This window comes from Nyctereutes procyonoides, unplaced genomic scaffold, assembly GCF_905146905.1.
Source record: "Nyctereutes procyonoides isolate TBG_1078 unplaced genomic scaffold, NYPRO_anot_genome, whole genome shotgun sequence".
NCBI lineage: Eukaryota > Metazoa > Chordata > Mammalia > Carnivora > Canidae > Nyctereutes > Nyctereutes procyonoides.
Window position 1 is genome coordinate 4,027,864 of NW_026575144.1, and position 16,983 is coordinate 4,044,846.

General features: G+C 37.1%; 1 protein-coding gene across 3 annotated transcripts in view; it reads left to right on the forward strand.

Annotated features, from left to right (window-relative positions):
* JMJD1C (jumonji domain containing 1C) overlaps window positions 1-14,970 on the forward strand; it is a 325,600-nt gene extending 310,630 nt beyond the window's left edge. For all 3 annotated transcript variants that reach the window (XM_055308748.1, XM_055308746.1, XM_055308747.1), the window contains exons 23-26: window positions 3,424-3,563; window positions 4,826-5,002; window positions 13,630-13,761; window positions 14,075-14,970. In XM_055308748.1, the coding sequence (XP_055164723.1) occupies window positions 3,424-3,563; window positions 4,826-5,002; window positions 13,630-13,761; window positions 14,075-14,164 (539 nt within the window). In that variant the 3' untranslated portion in view covers window positions 14,165-14,970. The remainder of the gene's footprint in view (window positions 1-3,423; window positions 3,564-4,825; window positions 5,003-13,629; window positions 13,762-14,074) is intronic.
* Window positions 14,971-16,983: the final 2,013 nt, after the last annotated feature.

Genomic DNA, 16,983 nt, shown 5'->3' on the forward strand with positions numbered 1-16,983 from the left:
ATAAACACTTTATTAGAGAATAGAAACTGGGTCCTGGGGTTCTGAAGATGATTAAGATTTGGTATTTGCCTCAAGCATTCTTCATTTTTTCCCCATCTATCAGAGAGAGAAGGGATATTTTCTCCTAAATAGATATAACCTTTCTATCCAGTGTATATAGGTCTTAGATTTCATCCTCTGGATTTCTTTCTAAAACCTTGTTCCATCTGCTAACCCCTTCTGTATGTAAATAGATGTTTAAACCTTTCCTCTCCACTGGCTTATCTTCTTCAGGATAGGAGTGCACTCTAGACTGTTCTTTCTCAGAAGAAAACCTTCAAATCTAGTCTTCCTAGCCACCATCCTATAGCTCCTGTCTTTGTGACCAATTCTTTGCTGTCTTTGTCAACTCTTAGTCACATTTAAAAAGCAGGTTAGGGGATCCCTGGGTGGCACAGCGGTTTGGCGCCTGCCTTTGGCCCGGGGCGTGATCCTGGAGACCCGGGATCGAATCCCACGTCGGGCTCCCGGTGCATGGAGCCTGCTTCTCCCTCTGCCTGTGTCTCTGCCTCTCTCTCTCTCTCTGTGTGTGACTATCATAAATAAATAAAAATTTAAAAAAATAAAAAATAAAAAAATAAAAAGCAGGTTAGCCAAAAAAAAAAAAAGGTTGGCCTTATACCTGCTGCCTCACTGAAATTACTATTGCTGCAGCCCTCCCTAATATTCACAATTGAAGAAGTGGTTTCAGTGGTTTCTTTCTGGTCTTTTAATGCTTGCCCCTCTAAAATAAATGGCACTGTTAATCACAATCACTGGCTATTTTTCAAATACTGCCCTTGGCTTCTGTGATACTACTCCCCTAGTTCTTATTGACTAACCTTATGGAATCCCAAGGCTTTTCTAGAGTCAGAGAATTTTTTTTTTTTTAACATTTTCTAGTTTATGTGTACTTCATGTGAAATTCTATGCATGACCCAACCACCATATCCATCACCAGTTCTTTATCTAAAGCCAAGAATGCATCTAAAGCTTAATGATTTGGTGCTAAAGACATGGGAGTTCCTATAGTATTCACAGTATTTGACAGCTTCTGTAAAACATAACCTAAATTCCCCCATAACTAGAAACTCATTTTTATATGTTTCTCAGCTTCCTAAATTGATACTTGATTATAATTTTTTTTAATTTTTTTTTTAATTTTTATTTATTTATGATAGTCACACAGAGAGAGAGAGAGGCAGAGACACAGGCAGAGGGAGAAGCAGGCTCCATGCACCGGGAGCCCGACGTGGGACTCGATCCTGGGTCTCCAGGATCACGCCCCAGGCCAAAGGCAGGCGCCAAACCGCTGCGCCACCCAGGGATCCCAACACTTGATTATAATTGATAAACTCTTTGCCTCCCCTACTCCCAAGAATTTGAGAGTTAGGCACACTTAGGTTGTAGTCCCAGCTCTAAAATAAAAATGTGTGACTTATGGTTCAAATTGCTTATTTTTTCAAAGCCTGTGATGACACAGAGTTAATTATCTCTTTTGTACCTCATTGTACTTGTTCAACCCCTATAGCATGTATTCTACAATACAGAAATTATACCTGTTTTTCTCCTCTATTAGTCTTTCATGTCCTTAAAGCCTAAGACTTCATTATCAATTTTCAGTTCTGCTCACCTCCCATCCCTCGTTTGTAATGTAGGATTTGGTCTTTTGAGAAAACATTCATCATTTTAATCCATGGCTGTCTTTATCTAAAGATTTTTGTATTTCTTTATAAATAATCATAAAAGAAAGTGTTTTAGGGTTAATGCTTAGAACACCTCAAGAAATACTGATCTACTTAAAGCATGTGCTTTTTCCTCCACCTATAATGGCTCTCATACCTCCTTGTCTCCCTGGCAAATACCTTCAAAGTGTAGCTCATATTGTCTTCTCCCTCTAAAGATCTAAACTTTCTCTTCCCCAATAATCCCGTCTTTTTTTTTTTTTTTTTTAATTTTTCATTAATTTGAGAGAGAGACCATGAGTAATGGGGAGTGGCATAGGGAGAGGGAGAAGCAAACTCCCCATTGAGCAGGGAGCTGATGTGGGGCTCAATCCCAGGCCTGAGCTGAAGGCAAACACTTAACCGAGTCACTCAGGTGTCCCACCCCTCCTCCCTTTTTGTAATTCACAGAGCAGTAAAATTTAAAGAAAAAAAAAAGGGAAATCATTCTGAGGTTGCCAGTTTATAATTTTGTTAATACATAACATTTGAGAACTGAAACAAGTCTTTGTGTACCTTTTGTACTCCTGTGATTGCATTTACCTCACTGTGTGGCTTTTTTGTTTATTTTGCTACATTTATTAATACTCTATTTTCCTCTGTGAAGTCTTAACTGGGTCTTTGTTTAGCTCTAATCCCCAACATTCTACAACAGTGTCTGGCATACATTGTAAACACTTAATGTCAAATAAAGAAATCCTTGCTTGCTTCTCCCTCTGCCTATGTCTCTGCCTCTCTCGGTGTCTTTCATGAATAAATAAATAAAACCTTTTTTTTTGTTGTTGTTGTTGTTGTTAAGATTTTATTTATTCATGGGAGACACAGAGAGGGAGAGTGAGGCAGAGACACAGGCAGAGGGAGAAGCAGGCTCCATGCAGGGAGCCTGATGTGGGACTTGATCCCAGGACTCCAGGATCATGCCCTGGGCCAAAGGCAGGCGCTAAACTGCTGAGCCACCCAGGGATCCCCTAAATAAAATCTTTTAAAAAAAATCCTTGCAATCAACTTTAAACATAAAAAAAAATTTACTGTTACAAATTAGGAAACACCTGATGTATTCTTTGTAGCAAGCAGTAAATTTCTTTGACTCTCAAAAGAACATTCCTTTAAAATATTCGCTGTAGTCACGTGCCCCAGTTAGTTAAACATCCAACTCTTAAGACTCAGGTCATGATCTCAGGGTCATGAAATCGAGCCCTGTGCCGGGCTCCACACTGAGCTGGGGCCTGCTTAGGATTCTCTTTCTCCTCCTCCCTCTGCCTGCCCTCCCCAAAATAAAAAGTAAAATAGAGGTTATGATCCTTGCCTGCTTTACTAAGTAGTTAGTTGTGGTTATGAAAGTCTTTTGTAAGTTATGAAATGCTGTATGAGTACAAATCATTGTTAGAACCACACCCTTGGGACAGGAAGAAAGTTGGTGAAGTTTGAGTTAGAAACCCTCAAAGTTTTTATCTTGTTCCTTGATTTGCAGAAAACAAATGATCTGGGAGAATTCCTGTTACTGTGTCCCTTGTTACACATGGTCAGTGTTTTCCATTCTATAGCAGTTTAACTGAGTTTACCTCCTCTTTAAGAGTCCTGATCTAGTTAGGCACTGTACTGTTCTGATAGATCAATTCTAGGACACTTGGCTTTCTGGGGTCTTTATTGACCAATTTGAAAATACTCTCCTATGTTTCAGGAATACTCAAGAAATTTGAGGAAGAAGATTTGGATGACATTTTAAGAAAACGATTGAAGGACTCAAGTGAAATACCTGGTGCTCTGTGGCATATTTATGCAGGGAAAGACATTGATAAGATAAGGGAATTTCTTCAAAAGGTATACATTTAGGTTGCAAATAGTTTATTTCTTTACCTTGAGCAAGGACTTTGTAATTTTTACTGGAGCTGCATTTAGCATTCAGGAATATAAGATCATTAAATAGTTTTACTTCAGAAAAGGAGGGGCCTTCTTACTGTTGTTGAAAGTAAAAAGCTCTTTTCTTTTGTTCCTTTTAAAGCCCATTTCAATGTTGAGGTATTTGAATGGCAACTTCTTTCAGTTGCTAATGATCCCTATCTCCTTACAGTGAAGAACTAAACTGTTGATGAGTCAGGTGTTACCCTTGGTGAAATGTGGTGAAAATTACAGGATATAAAAACTAGTATGTCTTAGAAACATCTAAACAAGGTGTAGGACCTTTCTTTTTTTTTAATTTGATTAATAGTTTTGGCTTTTGACATAGGCTGCCAATTGCCTCCACATCAATTGCTGTATATATTTGAATAGACTGAAATTTTAGTAATTGTACTTTTAATTTAGTTAGACACTGAAAGTGACATGAATTTGGAATAATTAGTTCAACCTTTTGCTCAGATATTTACTAAACATGCAATTACAGGGATTTCTTGTAAGGGACTATCACTACTGATTTTATTATATACTTCATTTTCCATCAGAGTGGAAACACAGTTTGTCTCTGTGTTCAGTATGAAGTGAAGGAGCTCTAGCTCTGTACCTACTGTCTTATCCCAGAATACCTATCAATATTTTAATTTTAAAATATTATAAATTATGCTTCTTAAAAGCAGAATGATTATTGCACTGGTTTGTAAAAGGATCCCTTGAAATTGACTTGTCAAAGATTAGAAGGTTAGCACCATTTACCTACATTTTGTACTACATTTTAAAAAAAGGCAAGATCAGGAAGTGTTTTAAGAAGTCCATACAGATAGTTTGGCTTTGGGGGGGAAAAAAAAGCTATTAAACCTGAGCTTTTCCTAATCTCTGTGCTATGCTTTTGAAACAATCATAAAGAAGAAACCAGATGGTTGGTAACTTTATGGTGGATGGAAGAGGTGTGGAGGTAGTAGTATGACTCACTTTATTAACAGCATCTCAATGTGCAATATTGTTTTAATATCCTTTGGCTTTTCCAATTGTTGTAGAATATTATTTAACTTAAGTGCATACATTGTTCCATAAGATTCTAAGAATAAAAGATGGTTATTGTAAAGAAAACTGAAATATAACCAAACAGGATTTACCATTTCCCTTACTTAAAATTGAGGTATATATTTTAATTTTAATCCATATTGCAGATTTCAAAAGAACAGGGCCTTGAAGTTCTACCAGAACATGATCCAATACGTGACCAAAGTTGGTATGTGAACAAAAAGCTCCGCCAAAGACTACTTGAGGAATATGGAGTCAGAACCTGTACTCTTATTCAATTCCTTGGTGATGCCATTGTCTTACCAGCAGGAGCACTTCATCAGGTACATAAACACTTAACTTCTCACACATCTGTTACTTGAAGGAACCAGTTCTGAAAAAGAAATTGTTCTGATAAGAGAATGACCGGCACCCAATTTGCTTTCATTAAGAAATCACGAAAATAGCTTTCCAGTGCTTGAAGAGATCGGACATAATTAAATGCTTTGAGAACTTAAAATTGTTTCAGTGCGAGCCAAATTTCCATTTTTGTATTGTTTCTGGTTTAGTGGATTAAAATCTCATTTTTAAGACTTAAGGGAGAAGAAATAAGAGATACTATATATTCAGTTCTCAGAAGTGAGACTTAACACTTAAGAATTAAGACTTAAGAGATCACACATTTTCTAAGGCACCAAATTGAGCAGAATGAAGTGTCGGCTAGACCATTCCATAATTCAGGCTTTTAGTGTAAACTCTTGCCTTGTTAGTTTGCCAACATAGCAATAGCATGTCCAAAGAAAGATGATACATAATTTTTATATCTGTTGATCTGTAACATTTAAAAACAAAAATAAACACATTGTCTTTGTTGCTGTGGCTTAACTATGTGGCACCTGGGAAAATAGCATGGAATAGATAGTGGGCATCGAGGATTGGATTAAGAACATACAGTGGATTCCTATAAATAGACTGCAGCTACCACAGACCAGCTTAGCCCTCATAGTAACAGAGTATGGAGAGGAAACCCAGAACCCCAAATGTTAGTTCACTTCAGAGTTGGTTCTTCACCTTTCCTACCACCTAGTAATTGAGATGTATCTGATGTATGTACTTTTATCAAGGAATGATTTCCACATTTTATGTAACTACATATGTAATTACTGCCTGTTGAACATTGTGACACCAGTATATAATAGCACAAATATTGCTTAAGTGATAATAGTTGCTTAGTTTTTAATATGTCAAACTCAGGGCTGAATTTTTCATTTCTACATATCAGATAGCATTTAAGAGAATGGTACGTTAATCTTTTTGTAAGTAGAAAGAATTCTTTGATAATACAAGATAAGTTCCCTTGAAAATCCTTACATATTTAATTTATCCAGTATCTATTTTTTTTTTTAAGATTTTATTTATTTATTCATGAGAGACAGAGGCAGAGACACAGGCAGAGAGAGGCAGGCTCCATGCAGGGAGCACAGCGTGGGACTCGATCCCAGGTCTCCAGGATCACACCCTGGGCTGAAGGCGGCACTAAACCGCTGAGCCACCTGGGCTGCCTCAATATCTATTTCCTTAAAGTTAAACTGGTGCAGTTTTTTAAACAGAGGTATAATTTCAGTGCACAGTTCTCCAAGTTTTGACTAATATATCATTAGGTAACAGCACAACAAAATATCAAACACTTCCATCACTCTTAAAAATTCCCTACTGCCCTTTTTTACTCAACTTCTCCCATCTGACATTCCTTTTTTGTTTTTCCATCTGACATTCCTACAACTGCTTATGTTTTTCTCCTGTAGTTCTGCCTTTATTGAATGTCATAGAATATGTAGCTTTTGAGTTTAACTTTTCTTATTCACCATATAAAACATTTGAGATTCATCCATGTTAGATATATCAGTAATTGGATCTTTTTGATTGCTGGCTAGTTGTTCATTATATAAATGTAACAGTTTTTTTTAAGCCATTCACCAAAGAACGTTCGGTGGTTTCTAGGCTGGGACAATAATAGGTAAAGCCACCAAAAACATTTGCATATAGGTTTTTCTTTTTAAAGATTTTATTTATTCGAGATAGCAGGAGCAGGGGGAGCAGAGGGAGGGAAAAACAGGGAGCCCGACACGGGGCTCAATCCCAGGACCCTGGGATCATGACCTGAGCTGAAGGCAGACAGTTAACCAACTGAGCCATCCAAGCTCCCCATCATACAGGCTTTTCTATGAACATCAGTTTTGATTTCAGTTGGATAAATACCAAGTAATGGAATTTCCTGGTCATATAATAAATGTATGATTAACTTTATAAGAACCTGCTAGGTGGTTCTCTAAAGTCATATCATTTTCTATTCCCCAAAGTAATCTATATGAGTTCCATTTCCTCTGTTTATTGGCAGTATTGTAAGCTCTTTATCTGATATTGTCCTGAACTGTGACTTGTCCTTAATATTTGCTTAATGGTGTCTTCCAAAGAGAAGTGTTTTAATTTTGATGAAGTTCAGGTGATCAATTTTTTCTTTTATGTATCAGACTTTTATTGTTGTATACTCATAGTTACTGCCTAGCTCAAGATCACAAACATTTTCTCTTACATTTTCTTCTAGAAGCTTTATTGTTGTTAGTCTTAAATTTAGATCTGTAATCCCTTTTTAGTTAATTTCTGTACATAGAGCAAAGTATGGACCAAGGTTCGAATTTTTTTTTAACATATGAATAGTTTAAGTTTAGTTTTCCCTAGTACTATCTATTGAAAAGACTATTTTCAAATAATTTTTATTTTGAAATGTAATAGTTATATGATTTTTAAGAATCCAAATAGTACAAAAGGATTCACAGTAAAAATTCGATCTTTTTCTCACCTTTGCCCTCTGTTCCCCTCCTTCAGAAGCATTCACTGTTTACCACAGAGATTCTATGCCATGTACATGTCTGTCTGCCACTGCTTTTGTGTGGGGAGCCATGTGTTCTCAAAATAGTAGGCAGAGTGATCCTTTTAAAAAGTTTAGCTCACATAACACTGCTCAAAGCTTTACAAGGCCCTAAATGATCTGCATTTGTATCTTGTCCATGCCCTCATGTGTACACACATAAACTACCCCCTTCACTGCTTTCCTTCCTTCCTTCTCCCTGGCCACCCTGCCCTATCTATGGTTTTCACATACACCATGCAGGTTTCCACTCCAGGGCCATTGTGCTTACTAATCCTTTACCCTGGAATTCTTTTTTTCAGATATCTGTAATAAGACTTGCTTCTTCACATTCTTTAAAGGTTTGTTTGTTCAAATGTCACCTTCCTCAGTGAGGTCTTCCCTAACACCCTAGTTTAAAAGTGCAAATTGTGTCTTCCGATACCCGGTCATCTTCCCTGCTTTATTCTCCTCCATTTTGATCATCACCTCCTGACATTACTCATAATTTATTTGCTTTGTTTATTGTCTTTTAATCCCCACTGGAATATAAGGTTCATGAAGACAGAGTTTTCTGGGTTTTTTTCATTGCTTTCTCCTATGTTTAGAATAATGCACTTAAATATTTGTAAGTCCTGACAGCCTGAAAATATGTTCTCCTGTACAACATATTTTCACACAAGTATAGATAAAAACAAAGTTATGACTTTACGTAATTTATATATATTGTGCTCTTTGTACAAACATGTCAATTTTAGCCTCTTCCTGGACGTGTCTTTGGCTACTTCAGGAAAGTTTACGTAGGTTGGATTCTAACTTTCAATTATGACTATAGACATGAGTACATAGGGCAATATGCTTTCTTTTGAGATACATAGGAATATCACTTAGATTCTAGAGAGCAAATTTCATCATAGATTTCTAGAGTATAAAAGATGTTATACTTAAATATACTGAAGCAGCATGTATAACCTAGACTGGCAAATTCTATTTTGAGCTCTGCTACTAACTTGCTCAGTGTTCCAAGACCACTCTGCTACATATTTGGCATAAAATTGCCAGCTATAAGCACAAAAATTTCTGTCTTTTCCTTATGTGGTGTGATAATGACACATGGTTATTTGTACTCTGTAAAGAGGGTGTTGTCCATGACTCAGAAGTGATGATCATGTAGTTTTGAGAGAATTAAAAGGAAGTAAGAACTCTCTGTTCACAGTATTAACTTGAATTTGAGATGTATGATTATTTACAACTTAGTTCTTAGAGGTCCTGAAAACTTCATTGATGACTTCACTTCCAATATACTATAGGTAGCCCTTAAAATCAACCAAAACTCTTAAATTAGTACTTCTCGTGTGTTAACATATGTCAGAATTTCCTAGAAGGTTTGATAAAACAGATTGCTGGACCCTACCACCAGAATTTTTGATTCAGTGGGTCTGAGGAAGAACATGAAATTTTACATTTTCTAAGAAGTCCCCAGGTAATGCTTCTGTTACTCTCTGAGGACCATGCTTCAAGAACCATTGCAGATAGGGAAGTCTTGCAAACCCAAGGCACCTATCAAAAAAATGGTTTTGACCAGATGATACATTGTATTCTTTGGTTTGTCAGCAGGGAGTACCTTGAGTACCCACACTGAGTAGCCACAACCCTCCATATATATTAAGAACTACTATGGGATGCCTGGGTGTCTTAGTGGTTAGGCATCTGCCTTTGACTCAAGTCCTGCATTGGGCTCCCTGCATGGAGCCTGCTTCTCCCTCTGCCTATGTCTCTGCTTCTCTCTCTCTTTCTCTCTGTCTCTCATGAATAAATAAATATATAACATTAAAAAAAAAAAGAACTACTCTACAATTGCAGGTTTAATCTTTAACATTTTTTGATGTTTGCCACACATCACAGAGTATATCTGTGAAGCCCCAGTGTATCACTAGATGGAGCAGGTGGACCTCCAAGATTTACTTTGTCTTAGCTCTAATACCTGATGTTCTCAGTGGCATTCATTCATATTTTTTGGTTTTGAAGATTTTATTTATTTGAGAGAGAGCATGAGCAGGGGGGAGGGCAGAGGCAGAGGGAGAAGCAGATTAACCACTGAGCAGAGAGCCTGACAGGGAACTCGATCCCAGGACCCTAAGATATGACCAGAGCCAAAGGCAGAAACTGACTGAGCTACCCAGGTTCCCCAGTGGCCTTCATTTTAAACAGCAACAATTAAAAAAAAAAAAAAAAAAAAAAAAAAAAAAAACACAAAATCTTTTTTTTTTTTAAGAATTAGTTATTTATTAGAGTATGAGTGGGGAGAGGGGAAGGGGCAGAGAGATAGGAAGAAGGAGGCTCCCCAGTGATCAGAGAGCCCAACATGGGGCTCAATCCCAGGACCCTGCAGATCATGACCTGGTCCAAAAGCAGCCACTTAACTGAGCCACCAGGGACCCTGCCACAAAATCTTTAGGATAAATTTGTCCTTAGCTGTTTATCTTAATCATGTTTGGTCATTCATAGTGAGTTTATAATACTCCTAAGTTGTGAATTCTCTGCATTCATAATGCTAAAAGGACTTTGGCAAAACCTTTCACTTTTTTTTTTTTTTTTAAAGATTTTGTTTCTTCATGAGAGACACAGAGAGAGAGACAGAGACACAGACAGAGGGAGAAGCAGGCTCCTCAAGGAGAGCCCGATGTGGGATTCGATCCCTAGACTCCGGGACCACACCCTGAGCTGAGGGCAGACAACCTCTAAGCCACCCAGGCATCCCAAAACCTTTTACTCTTAGTCACTATGTATACCACAGTCACTGTGTCAAGATGTAATAGCCTTCCTACTGTGAACACAAAGAGTTACATTTTCTTAACATTTCCTATTTATGATTACTATTATGATTCCTAATTATGATTGATCCCATAGGCAAGTATGAATAAGACAGTTTGTCAAAGAAGTAAAATGTAATTGACTCATAGATGGCAAGAAAAAGGTATTAAGTAGAATGAGAAGTTAAAATAGGTTCTGCTTTTAACACTAAACCTTGTCTCTTCAAGCTAACCTGTAAGCCTTTAAGCAAAATCTATCAGGTTGAGGTCATTAGAAAGTATCATAGCATTTTTAAGCACTAATAAAAGTCACAGTTCAAAAGTGATTTTAAAATAACCATGAACTGGCAAAAACTGACAGAATCAACTTTTCTAGAACTGTGGAATCTAATCCAAAGTTACATCAATCAAGGACTATTCAGTGAAGAAAAGGGCAGCTGATTTGGGACATTTAAGGAAATCTCTGACAGGTCACTGGCTGACCACTGAGATAACAGACTTCAGTGATCACACCCAACAAAGAACACAGTCTGCAAGAATAGTGTGGAAAAGTCACGAAAGAAATGTATGACTAAGGCCTTGTCCAACAATCAGCAGCAAACCCTGAGGCAGAAAAAGAATCTTATTTCCAGTAGCCACATTATAATGTTCAGGTGTCCAGTTTTCAGCAAAAAGTTGTAAGACATAAATGAAAGCCATACAGTATGCCTATTCATAGGGGAAAACAGCAAAAACTGTCTTTTAGGAAGTCCAGACATTGGACTTACTAGACATAGACTTGAAGTCAACTGTCTTAAATGTGCTCAAAGAGCTAAAGGAAACTGGTAAAGAAAATCAGGAAGATATCATATGAACAAAATTAGAATATTGATCAAGAGACAAATTCTAAAACAGTAGAACTAGACATGCTCAAAGAAAGGTACATGCCAGAACTTTTGAAGGACTTAATCCCCACGGGCATGTTCACGTAAGTGAAAGACGTAACAAGACAGGACATCTGGAGGCTGTATGCTGGTATGACTGAATTAATATAGGACCGTACAGCATCTGTTCGACAAGATGTTACAGGAGCTGGGTTCCTTTCGGCTTGCCATTTGTTGGCTGATTTATCTTGGAACAGGCACTGAAGTTCTTATCCATAGTTTCTTGCTCTGTGAAATAGAGCATCTGTTCTAGAGACATATAGTAAAGATCCAAGGAGACTGTATAGCATTAACAGTGCTGAGAATGTGAGGACTCACTATGTTCATCCTGCAAAGGAACCAGCAACCTAAATGATTAAAGGAAGAGAATTTTTTTAAAATTTTTTATTTATTCATGAGAGACATAGGCAGAGAGAGAAGCAGGCTCCCCGCGGGTACCCTAAAAAAAGGGTATCATGATCCCAGGATCATGACCTGAGCTAAAGGCAGACACTCAACCACTGAGCCACCCAGATGCCCCAAGAATGTTTATTTGTGCTACCAAGTTGTCAGTAGAGGGACATTACCTGACTTAAAGAAGTCTGCAAGCTTGAGCAGCTGTCCAGGTCAGACATCATACCCAGAGGAAGAATTCCAGCACCTTTGGAATCCATCACACCATTGTCAAATTAGATTTTTTTCAGTCTTCTATTCCTCACATTCTTCTTCTTGTACCTCCCAATTAAACTTACTTTCATCTTACTAAAATTAGGATTGGTGTAGGGGTACCTGGGTGGCTCAGTTGGTTAAGTGTCCCAACTCTTGATTTCAGTCAGGTCCTGATCTCAGGGTCATGTGTCAGGCTCCATGCTCAGTTCGGAGTCAGCTTGTCCCTCTCCTGCTGCTGCTGCTTTCTCTCCCTCTCCTTCTCTTTCTTCCAAGTAAGTAATTTTTTTTAATAGAATTAATGTAAACACTTAGTTTTCAGTTATTTCTCCTTTCTCAGGAATTTTATGATATCCTTTCATATCATTCGAAGACAACCTAGAACATCATAAAATCCAGATTGGATCAGCTTGGTCCTGTCATTATACTAAACGTGAACAGGAAACAATTCCAAGAAATAATGAAGTACCGAGTCAGTTTGTACATGGTGTACAAATTACAGATAAGACTATTGACTGGCTTCTTGTGAAAACCATTTAGTCAGAGGAGGGACAACTATTGAAAACAGTTGTACTGATGCCACTGGAGCCTAAAGGTATTATCGTTGGTTAATTTGGAAGAAAGGCACAAAAAAGTAAAACAATTTGAAAACTCTTGTGAGCAATAGATCTGTCTAGAACAGTTCCTCACAAACTAAATTTCATTTCTTTTGTTTTCATTTTTTTTTTTAAGATTTTATTTAACACAGAGAGAGGCAGAGGGAGAACCATGCTCCCTTTGGGGAGCCCTATTCATGACTCAATCTCAGGACTCCAGGATCTTGACCTGAGCCAAAGGCACGCTCAACCACTGAGCCACCCAGGTGCCCCATCATCTACTTTCTATTGTAAAAGTTAACAGTGAGGGTGCCTGGGTGGCTCAGTCCATTAAGTATCCAAGTTGATTTTGGCTCATGTCATAATCTCTAGGTTGTGAAATCAAGACCTGAGTTGGGTGCCATGCTCAGCTAGGAGTCTCCTTGAGATTCTTGCCCTCTCCCTCTGCCCCTCCCCCCATTATCATGCTTGTTCTCTCTTTCAAATAAATATTAAAAAAAAAAAAAGATGGCTGGGTGGCTCAGTCAATTAAGTATCTGCCTTTGGCTCAGGTCATGCCTAGGGTCTTGGGATCGAGTCCCATATTGAGCTCCCTTCTCAGCAGGGAGTCTGCTTCCCCCTCTGTTCCTCTCCCTGCTTGTGATCTCTCTCTCTCTCTCTCTCTCAAATAAATAAAATCTTTAAAAATAAATGAATAAAGTTAACAGTGAAATAACCCAAAGGCTGTGAAAGCCAAAGGACCAGCAATAGACATCAGATTGTTTGCACTGAATGGTAAAGCAGATAGTTACCAGTTAGCTTTTTTTTTTAATAACACCAAAAAAATCCCCTTGATAAAATTGGTAATTTAGGAATTATGATTAGCAGCCTCCATGAAGGGATTCCTAGAAAAGTTCTGTTCTTTTCATCATTTAAAAATACTCCATTTACAAAAAAGTCTCTCCACATGAAAGCTTTTCAGTGATGTAGCTCTCATAAAAATAAGGTGTTTTGCTTTGAAATGCATTTGATGTTTTAGAGAAAATAAGTTCTGTGGTATTGCTGCCTCCTAAAATTTATATTTTATTGTTTCTGTTTTGGGGATAGGTACAGAATTTTCACAGCTGTATTCAGGTAACTGAAGATTTTGTGTCTCCAGAACATCTTGTACAGTCATTTCATTTAACACAGGAACTGAGACTTTTGAAGGAGGAAATCAATTACGATGATAAACTACAGGTAAGAAATGAGCTTTCTAAGGAGCTTCTGTTCTGCATGCCTTTTATAAACAGGATGCACGTAGAACAGCTTAGGTGATTACTGCCTACATTGTCATATTAGGATAACAACCACAGATTAACAATATGCATTTAATTGTATGAGTTTTAGTGGCCCTTATTCTAACTTGCAATTTAACAGTTTTTAACTTTGACTCTTTTTTTTTTTTAATTTGGCTTCTCTTCATTAAGAAAAAAAAATTTTAATATAGCAGTTCTCCATGTGTTACTTTATCTCCAGCTGAAGTGATTAGAAATACCAACATCTCTTTCAGGTTAAAAATATACTGTATCATGCAGTCAAGGAAATGGTGAGAGCTTTGAAGATACATGAAGATGAAGTAGAGGATATGGAAGAAAACTAGGTGTGGTCCATCCAGTTCGATGTTTTTTGGCTATTGAACTGGAATTACTCTCAGACGATGATATGTATGCACATTGACTTAAGCTTCATAAAACCATCAGTGCCAAGAAATTTCTCTTTTGTAGTAATTACTTGTTACTGATACCGCAGCAGTATAGCATATGTCACAACTCCTGTGATTCAATGTTAGTTATGAAAACAAGCTAAATTTAAAAAGCAGCACTTCATAGCTGTTTTTGTATTATAGTGTATATGATGTTTGTGAAAATGCCAGATTTAAAATGATGTATTTATTTTTGAGGAAAAAAAACCCACAAAATTCTATGCTATATTGTTGATCAAGTGTAAATGTGACCTTGTACAGTTTACTAAAATAACTGATATTTTTCACTACATTGAGACAGTTACTGTGAGAATAGGACACAAACACCAGCTATTGCCTGCATTTGGGAAATTGCTGAATCGCACAGCATTCATGTCATAATCAGAAAATTACTGCCAAATAATTGTAAAATTTGTAAAATATGAAGTATATAAAGTAGATACTAAATATGGACACTTCAATATTTTGTTGAAGCTATTGACTGTACAATTAAACATTTTCAAAAGGTGTAATTTATTTAAAATTGTCTCATTTTGGTAAAATTTATGTGAACTTTTAAAGCTAAATATTAAACTTAATATGCTATGTAAATATATACATATATACATTTAATGATGTATTTTTTTAAAACATTGGCTTGCTTTTATTTGTTAAAAGTGCAAGTGTTACATATGGCTTTGTACATTAAAGTTGAAAGGGGTTTTACATTTTCCATTAAAAAGACTTTATCAAAAAATGGCTTGTTCCAGAGGTCTTCCTCTTATGACATACATAATACTAGGGATTCATCATGATGATGACTACTAGCATTTTCTTGTAATACAGCATTCTCTTCTGGAACATTTCTTTGTTTTACTCTTAGAAGTTTCCAACTTTTCTTCAGATTTTATGAACCATCATAAGTGCCTCAACTTAATTGTCCTGTGGCCCAACTAAAGAAAGAACTATGAGTAACTCCCATTTGTTATTTATGAACACATTTTAATTGAAATAAAAACCCATACATGAATTTTAAAAGCCATGATTATGAGCATATGTGATCAGTTTCAAGTAGGTGTTTTTCACAACAGAGATAGCTGGTAATACAATTTTGTTGGTGGGGGGAAGCAGTGGCAGGGAAGCGGCTAACGTCAGCCAGCCTAGTTGAGTAGTTCTGCTTATTGTGTGACCTTGGTAATTCGAGTTAATTTGAAACCTTGGTCTTGATAGCTGACTATCAGTTGGCTGGTCGCTTTGAGGTTCACATAGCCCTATTTGAAGCTCCTGGAAATACGTAGTCCTCCACTGACACCTGCAGGATATTGAAGGGACAGCCTTTTATTTTTACCTGAAAACGCAGCTTAAAAGAAAAAAGTAGTAAGTAGCCCAAGTTGTGACCATGCAAGTTGCTTAGTTTTCATCCTGTTGTTTCCATCTACCATTTTTAGCTCCATGTGGGCTATTACATCACCTTCCACTCGGCAGGTTCTCAGGACTGAGCAGTTAGGTTTCACATTAATGGCCCACTTGGCATAAGAGTTCATGGGATGGATGATGATGGCTAGAAAAATTGGGCTGAGGAATAGCTCAAATGATTATGTGAATCTTATGTAAGTTTTTTACTTTTTAATACTGTTTTTCAAAACATTTCAGTGCACTCAAATGGTACTTTTTGCTTAACACTTTGAACAAAGTCCCATCTGATTTAATTTTGATATAAAATTAATTTCAAATCCAAGATATTAAATCTGGAGTAGACTGTCTGCTGGTTTCCTAAAGTCTGCCAAGAACCCAAAGTCTTGTGCTGATTGTCTTCCAAACGTTTTTGCTTTTTGGCTGTTGTTTGAGCCACCTTCTAACCATACTACAATTCTACAGAATAGCTGAAACTAAGGAAAAGTGGCTTCTTTCAGAGTACACTCAACTGATAAAACTGTTCTATCCATGGTCTGAATTCCATGCTAGTGACTTAATTCTTGGTACGGCAGGGTGGAGAGAGAGTAGACTATAATGATTACATCATTAAAGACATTAGACTTTTTGGAAGGCTGGGAGTTGTGTTACTGATCATATCCCTGATGGAGTACTTACTCTGACCATTTACCTTGTTTCCTCCATCCTTTTGATTGGCTCAGATGTTTCTCACATATGAAACGATCTGAGCATGTCTGTTTCCTCCCCATAGAGACAGAGTAATAAATGTGTAGGATAATCTGAAAAGTTTCAAGGAGACTTTATACAGGGAAACTTGTGCTAAGTATTTAGGTTCCTCCCATTTTACTATAATTTGGACCTGAATATGAATTCCTTTTCCTGACCAATGAAGTACTTGAATCCAAATCCATTTCTCTTCTGCCAACACATTCCTGGATTGTAACACCCATACAATGTCTAGTTACTTACTTCCCTTTAGTAGATGCAATATGGGTTTAATAATATCTGTGTAAGATTAATGAGCTTCAGAAGAAAAATGTTCTCTCCTACCTTTACTTAGCTTGTTCTGTGTGTGTATACATGCTATAGATAGAGATGAAAATTTATCATGTTCTATCTCTAGATGCCAACCTATCAAAGACACTCTGCCAGACCAGATCAGGAATGTTGTCCACAGTAGAGGAAACAAAAGAAAGTGATTTAATTACCATTCTGCAACTGTACTGTAAACAGGGGTGTAGCAAGTGGCCAAGATTCAGACTCAACGTTATGATGTACCTGGTTACACAGTAATCTCGATAGTG